General features: G+C 41.9%; 1 protein-coding gene across 1 annotated transcript; it reads right to left on the bottom strand.

The window, feature by feature from the left end:
- Positions 1-1,535: 1,535 nt before the first annotated feature.
- On the bottom strand, positions 1,536-2,261 carry LOC122044045. The gene is made up of 2 exons (XM_042604591.1): positions 1,679-2,261; positions 1,536-1,597 (listed from the first exon to the last, which is right to left on the bottom strand). The coding sequence occupies exons 1-2, from the start codon at positions 2,259-2,261 to the stop codon at positions 1,536-1,538; spliced, it is 645 nt and encodes a 214-aa protein (XP_042460525.1).
- Between the last annotated feature and the right edge of the window lie 6,124 nt (positions 2,262-8,385).

Genomic DNA, 8,385 nt, shown 5'->3' with positions numbered 1-8,385 from the left:
GAAGGTAACCAGAATGCGCATTTGCTAAACTTCTCATAGAGGTGTTCTCGCTGTAGCGTCTCTAAAACTATGCGAAGATGTCGCTTGTGTTCCTCTTCAGATCGGGAGTATATCAAAATATCGTCAATGAACACGATGACGAACTGATCTAGGTACTTAAGAAACACCTTGTTCATCAAATCCATGAATACGGCTGGAGCATTGGTAAGCCCAAATGACATTACTAAGAACTCGTAGTGAACATAATGAGTGCGAAATGCTGTCTTCGGAATATCTGCATCTCTAACCCTGAGCTGATGATAGCCTGAGCGCAAATCAATCATAGAATATACACAGGTATCCTTCAGCTGATCAAATAAATCCTCTATACGTGGCAATGGATATTTGTTCTTGACAGTCACCGCATTCAGCTGTCGGTAATCAATACATAATCTCAGTGATCCGTCTTTCTTCTTAACGAAGAGTACTGGTGCTCCCCACGGAGAAACACTGGGATGGATAAATCCTCTGTTTAACAACTCCTGCAACTGAACCTTCAGCTCCTCTAACTCCTTTGGTGCCATGCGATAAGGGGTCTTGGATACTGGTGTGGTTCTCGGAACCAGGTCAATCGTAAACTCGACTTGCCTGTTAGGAGGTAAACTAGGGAGTTCGTCAGGGAACACATCTAGAAATTCTCGAACAATAGAAACATCCGAAAGCTGTGGTAATGCATCCGAACCAGCTTTAACCATGGGCAGCAAATATCCCTGACAACCCTGTCCCAACAATCTCCTAGCTTGCATTGTTGATATGATTGCTATCCCATCACTCCTGGTTCCAAAGAATACCCAAGATGGTAGACCGGGGGGTCGGAAAGTGACTACTCTAGCTCTGCAATCGACGGTGGCATGGTTCATGGCCAACCAATCCATGCCTAATATAATATCAAATTCCACCATCTCTAATACCTGCAGATCCACTATAAGAGTCTAACCATTGAAGTCTAAAGGGAATCTTTGACTTCCAGACTCATATTTAGTACCTTGCCATATGGTAGTGATACCGTCAACCCATGAGTCCGACGAGTAGGCAGCCTCCCGATTTTATCAAGAAATACTCGAGATATGAATGAATGGGAACTACCAGTATCTATCAATAGATCTGCAGTAAAGGCATAAACTGAAATAGTACCTCGGAAAACCGATCCTTCAGCCCGTTGTGCCTCCTCTCAGGTAACCGCATAAACGCGACCCACCTCTGAGCTCAACTGTGGCATACCTGGGGTCGTCTGCGCTGGAATCGAAGGTACGGGAGCCGACTACTGATACTGAGACTGAAGCTGATATGCTGAATAAGGCTGAGGTGGATGAAAATCCTGTTGTACTGGAAATGTCTGATGAGATGATGCTGCAGCAGAATACTGCGTAGTCGTTGGTTCCTGACCCTGGATATGATATATCTGTCCCTGAGAAGGCTGTGGTCGCTGCTGATGAGGAGCACCCTGCGTCTTCTGTGATCCTTTCTGGGGTCATGTCTGTGAGGGTTGCCCCCCCCTAAGATGTAGCCTTAGTAGCCTCCAACTGTGCCTTCAAAGTACAATCCCGACTCTCATGCCCTGGAAATTTGCAATAATAGCAAATGGAGTGATCCAAAGGGCACTGGGATTTGGTATGACTTTTGGAACCACACTAGTAACATCTGGATCCAATTCTATCTTTCTTCCAGTCATGCTGAGGAGGACGAGATGCTCCATCCGATGTCCGCCCTGCCTTCTGTGGCCGAGAGGATCCTCCAGTAGTAGTCTGTGAGCTCTGACCCTTATTCCCTCTCTTTTGTGATGACTGTTTATCCTGGCCTTTCTCCTGAGTTATCTGCTGCTGAGTCATCTCAATAAACAATGCTCGATCCAACACCTCCTGGTAGGAACTACCTGGAAAACCTGATATCCGAATCCGAATGTATGCAGCAAGGCCCTTAGTAAACTGATGCATCCGATCGTAATCCTGTGCCACTAGCTGAGGATAAAATTCAGCCAACCTACTGAACTCTGCATTATACTCCAATACCGAACAATCGCCCTGCTTTAGGTTCAGAAACTCCTGGCGGCGAGCAAGACAAAAGGTAGCAGGGAAATACTGCCTCTCGAAAGCATCACGAAACATCAACCATGTGATATGCTGCTCCCCAAAGATCGTCTTCTGCATATCCCACCAAGTGACCGCCTGATCTCGGAGGTGATACGCAGCCAACTCCACTTTCTCTTCATCTGTACAGCTCATGTACCCAAAAGTGCTTTCCAAATTCTTCAACCAGCTACGAGCAGCCCAAGGGTCAGCTCAGCCCGGGTATAAAGTAACTCTATCCTTGACGGACCTCGCCAGCAACAATATACGAGCTCTATCCTGCATCCAATCAGTAGTAGCAGGTGCAGGTTCCACTGATGGTATCACAGAAGGAATCCCCTATGTCTGGAATCCCTGATCTCTCACAGGTGGTACTACCGAAGGTATCTCCTGAGGCTGATGTCCGTGATCTCTATGAGGCGTCGGATGGGCTTGTCCTCGACTAACCGTCTCAACATCAATTGGATCCCTAGAAGAATCAGCCTCCTGAGTCACAGGTTCTGGTTTCCCAGCCCCGATGAGTTGTTTCCGTGGTCGTCCTAGACCATGACGAGAACCGGCTGCTGACCGGCCTCGTCTCATACCTGATAGCAACAACTAATAAGTATTACCAACAATTTTATGATTATACTTATAAAACTTATAGCCTATAACTTGGAGGGGTTCCGCCGCTGCCTGGTCTCAAATCCCAAAAAGTCACTTCGAGGAATCAAAACACGAAAAATCCAAAACGTGCGAATTATGCATCTTAAGCCTGTAGCTCTGATACCAATAAATTGTCACGCCCCGAGAGTAAGGTTTTCCGAGGAAAATCGGACAACACCTCCCCTATAGCAGTGACAAATGAACCAGTATACATAGCTAACAGATAAACATATGCAAACTACAGCCAACACGACTAGAATAAATCACCACCACGCAGATAATATGCAGCCCACACGGCTGGAAACTCAAACACAGCGAAAAATAGATAACAAATACAAAATGCCAAAAAGAACTCACCGCGGGTCGGCCCGGCTTGACTCCTCGACAAAGCAAAACTAATCACAAAGTAACATCAATCCACAAACAGGTTATTATAATACCAAGTTCATAAATTCAACTCACAACCGAAGCGATAAACTAAAACGGAAATCCATCCTCGGAAGCGATGTGGGACCGGCAGTCAGGAATCCTCCTCCAAGTATACTGGCATCAACTAACGACTACCTGGTGAAGTTACCAATGTATAGGGTGGTGAGTATAAAGACTCAGCGGGTAAGGAAATAGACAATGCATGAGTAAAAATAATATGTCAGGAATACAACAGGATACAGTCTCGGAAAGATAAATATTAGATACTATTATGTACATAAAACATGTAAATCCATACCTGATACCATATCCTAGGCTAGTAGTATAGGGTCAGAAGTATCACAAAACTACTACAATACTGCTCATAACTACCTAGTTCACATGTAAGGTATACTGTCAAGGTAAGCAGTGCCCAAGCATATATAACAGGTATGTGATAATAGAACCGCGTAAGTAAACAACTAATAGCATAAGCAAACAACAACAATATAAACATGTAAAATATCAACAACGTATGCAGAAATGGCCACCCAACCCACCTCTCTACAACACGACCCCTGTATGGTCGAGAGGCCGGATCAGTGACTACTGAACCACTCCAGCCATCACCACTCTCGAGTAACCGAGTGGACAGTTTGCTTTGTTAGGATGTATACTAAAAGCCTAGCTTTTGGTATAAACATTTATCTAAAAATAAGAATCACATTGGTCAAATGTCTACATTTATGATAAATATAGTTGTTCAATTAATTTGTATTGTAGATAACATGGTGTGTGGAGTCACACACTGAGGATCATGTTATCAGTACCTTATAAATTATAAACAGTAGCTCATGACCAAGATGGAAAGGAACAAACCATTGGAAGGTCGTAGTGTAATTAGGTATTAGTTTATCTTAACTATATAATTACACTAGTACACTTAGAGTGTATTGAGTAGGACCATCAGAGATCGTTTCTTTTATACTGACTTTATAAAGGAACAAAAACCTCAGTTATTATGGAAGTTTGTGCTCTTAATCCTAATATAATAACAACCACATATATTTGATATTTATTTCTTTAATTTATCAATGGGTGAGATTTAGTTCAATAAATTAATAAGCCTGATAAGTTGTGAAATGATATTACTTATAGTGTGTGTTGTTGATTATAGAAGGAAACTGTGTCCTAGTAATCTAGGTTGAGAATGACCCCAAGAGGAGCTCATAAGGATTGTCATGTTAAACCCTGCAGGTGGACTTAGTCCGACATGACGATAAGGTTGAGTGGTACTACTCTTGGACTAAGATATTAATTAAGTGAGTTGTCAGTAACTCATTTAATTAGTTGTCATTTGACATCTTAAACACAGGGAGACTAACACACTCATAATAAGAAGGAGCTCAAAATGTAATTTAGAATTGGTACAGTAGTTCAATAATAGTTCTTTAATGGAATGAATTATTATTGATGAAATTAAGTTGTGTGTTCGGGGCGAACACGGGAAGCTTAATTTCATCAGGAGACCAAAACCAATTCCTCCTCTCGGTCCCTATCGTAGCCTCTTGTGTTGGATCGAGAAGCGCTAGAGGGGGGGGGGTGAATAGCGCTCGCGGCTAATTCGTTTTTCGAATTGCAAAACTATCGGAGTAATTAAAACGCAACGGAATAAAAATAAAGAAACACAAACAGAAGGACATAGAGAATTTACTTTGTTCGGAGCTTGTAGCGACTCCTACTCAAAGGCCCGCGATCCTTGATCGCTTACTGTAGGCAACAACTATTGGCTCGAATAGATTTACAAGTTTAAGTATAAGAAGCAAAATAAAGAATATAAATATAATTTTATACCGACAACTAAACTGCCAAATTAAAGCTCCAGGTTGTCGGTGTAGAGTTGCATCACTTCAGAATGAGTTAGTTAGCCGTTGAATGCAGAAGAATCACTTGGATCTTGTTGTTCCTCAATGCTGCTCGAAGTCCCCTTATAAAGGGCATCCAGGGCGCCTTGAAGGCCTCCGAAGGTGCCTCCATAGCTCCGAGTCCACCGTGCAGATGAGCGCTGACCATTCTGCACTTATCACCTTGAAGACGCCTTCATAGGTCTTCAAGGCGCCTTCCAAGGTACCTTCCAAGGCGCCTCCATAGCCAACCAAGGCGCCTTCAGCCCTGCTTCGCGACCAGAACAGCTTTTGCACCCGAGGCGCCTCCAAGCTCCATGGAGGCACCTCGAACACTGTTCATCCGAGGGAAAACTTCATTACTTTGTACCTGCAAGACATGTTAGTCCCAAACAATATCCTGCAACACAAAGTTAGCATAAAACAACAGTATGAATATGATAAAGAATATTATGACAGTCTCCGGACTGTCCAGGTCTGACTTTGGATTTTCGTCCGAAAACCCTAGGTCGACCCGACGCCTACTGTTCCCTCTACGGGGAACGCGCCCTCACCTACTCCACTCAGGAGATTTGCCTGCTACCAGTGCGATCCTCCAGATCGACTGAACTTTTGCTCAGCACTCGACGCTTCCAGACTTTCTGCTGGACATTCGCTTCTCAGCTAGTCCAGTCTTTCACCTGGTTCGCGACACCAGGACTTTCCACCTAGGGTTACCACCCCCTAGGACTTTTGCCTGAAGCCATCGACCTGCCAAGACTTTTCGCATAGGGTTACCACCCCCTATGACCTAGGGTTACCACCCCCTAGGGTTTTCCCTTTGCCTAACCGCAGCTAGGACTTTTCTCCACCTAGGGTTACCGCCCCCTAAGACCTAGGGTTACCACCCCCTAGGGTTTTCACCTGCCTAACCGTAGTTAGGACTTTCCTGAAACACTCATTCAACATGTTAGATAACAACAAGACTTAACTTTGAACCCTTTTCCATTATCAAAACTTGGGTTCGATTGTCGGATGCTTCCCGCACCAACATCTTGTATATAGAGATTTATACCCACCACATACCCACTTCTTACCCAACCTATAGGGGCCAGCCAAGCCAAGCTTGAAACTCAAGCTTAGGGTCGGCCAAGCCTAAAGGTTGAGCCTTAAGGTGGTCGGCCAATTGCTTGGAGCCCAAGCTTAGGTGGCCGACCACATTATATTAAAAAGGGTTTTTTATTAAAATTATTTCTTATGTGGATATCATGGTTTTAAAAGAGAGTTTGAAATTTAAATCTTTCCTTTTATAGCTTTCTACAAAAGATTAAGAAAAGATTTAAAATCTTTCCTTATTTGTAGATTGAAAGGTAGATTTTAATTTTGAGAAAACTTTCCTTTTTTAACCATATTCATGATTTAAAAGAGAGTTTAAAAATTAAATATTTCTTTTATAAAGCTTCTACAAAAGATTAAGAAAAGATTTGATATCTTTCCTTATTTGTAGATTAAAAGAGATTTTAATTTTTAGAGATAACTTTTTTTTTATCCCCATGTTTAAAAGAAAGATTTTAATTTATAAAATTTCCTTTTTACAAACCACCATGAAGGATAAATTTATTGGAGAAATTTTTATAAATTTCCGGAGACAAATTAGGAAGTTTTAATTAATTAAAACTCTCCTTGTTTATAGCTTTAATGTAGCCGACCATGTAATGTGAGAAGAGAAAATTATTTTTAATTAAATAAATTTTCCTTTTCATGGCAAAAGAATTAAGGAAGTTTTTTATTTAAATTTCCTTATTTGTCAAGACCAATGATTATAAAAGAGGGGGTAGAAGTGCCTTCATGGCTAACGACTCTATTATATTCTTCCTCTCTTTTCCTCCTTGGTGGTCAGCCCTAGCTTCTCCCTCTTCTCTTCTTCTTATGGCCGGCGACAACTTCTCTAGGAGCTTGGTTGGTGGCCGGATTTTATTTGAAGAAGAAGAAGAAGGATGAGGCTTTGTTTCCTAGCATCCCTTGGAGCTTGGTGGTGGCCGAACCTCATCCTTTCATGGAGCTATTGTGGTGGCTGAATATTGCTTGGAGAAGAAGGTGGCTTAGGTGAATTCTCATCTCGGTAGATCGTTACCCACACAATGTCTGGGATAAGAAGAGGAATACGGTAGAAGATCAAGAGGTTATTTGCTTACAAAGAAAGGTATAACTAGTAATTATTTTCCGCATCATACTAGTTTTCTTTGTATAAGTTATTTTTGGAAATACCAAATACAAGAGGCATATGATTCTAGAGTTTTCGGATTTGTTTCGAAGTTGTGTTTCTTTTCTTTTATTTTTCAAATTTGTGATTCGATTGTTCTTTTTGGTTAAACCTAGAGTTATTTAAGGAAATTAAATATTAGCTTTCCTTAAAAGGCTTTGTCTAGGCGATGGTGGTTGCTCCCATATCCAAGAAGGCCATGTGCCTCGCCATGTAGTCCTGGAAGCCAATTTTAGAAATTAATATTTAATGGAATTAATAACATAAGTGGATTTGGATCAATAGTGTTAAGTTCCGCTTGCAATCCAAATCTAAACCATCAAGAACAGATAAGTTAAATTTGGAATCAATGATGTTAAGTTCCGTCTGCGATTCCTAATTTAACTTCTAAAGAACACAATAGGTTATTTAAGGAAAGGTTCGACACTTGTACAAAAATTTTTTGTATAGTGGATCTTGTACGTTTTCCTAGGAATAACCAACATGCTTAGTAGCTGTCTAGCTATGTCACAATAGGGTCTCTGTTGCTCACAACTCCAGCCGCCACTACTCATGAGTGATCGAGTGAGTGCATGACAGGACAAGCGGCGCACTCTCGCTACCACTATCCATGAGTGGTCGAGTGTGCGGCTCTGGTCAACGACCCCCTTAACCATAAGGGAGACATGGTCGCCGACATGCATGCTATGACATGATGCGGATAATCCAATAGTCATCATACGCATATAACAGAAATCAGGTATGCTACATGAAGCCGCATGCTCAATACGAAATATAATTAAACAATAGTCACACCGGTATACATAGTGTCTAGTATCTGCTAATTATCAAAGATAACAACATGAGACTGTATTGATACGAATTCGAGCAGCTCAAAGATTGAGTGGACAAGGTATCAAACACAAGAAACGAATACGAGTGGAGTCAAGATAGATACTACATATCTTAAACTAACTCATGCACTAAGATCAAAACTAAAGAGGCAAGTCAAGAAGTACCCGCTTCTAGATGTAGACTGAATCCGACATCAACTTTGTCACGACTCCCGCCATGATCAAAGTCCTGTGTCAGTGTATCAATT

This window comes from Zingiber officinale, chromosome 2A (genome assembly GCF_018446385.1).
Source record: "Zingiber officinale cultivar Zhangliang chromosome 2A, Zo_v1.1, whole genome shotgun sequence".
Lineage (NCBI taxonomy): Eukaryota > Viridiplantae > Streptophyta > Magnoliopsida > Zingiberales > Zingiberaceae > Zingiber > Zingiber officinale.
This window is presented reverse-complemented; position numbering and strand designations above follow the sequence as displayed.

What these genes read in the sequence shown, in the direction of transcription:
- LOC122044045 (XM_042604591.1), bottom strand. Translation starts at nt 2,261, where the DNA reads ATGAGCTGTACAGATGAAGAGAAAGTGGAGTTGGCTGCGTATCACCTC. An exon ending in AGATAGAATTGGATCCAGAT is followed by an intron (nt 1,598 to 1,678) that starts GTTACTAGTGTG and finishes GCAAATTTCCAG; the next exon opens with GGCATGAGAGTCGGGATTGT.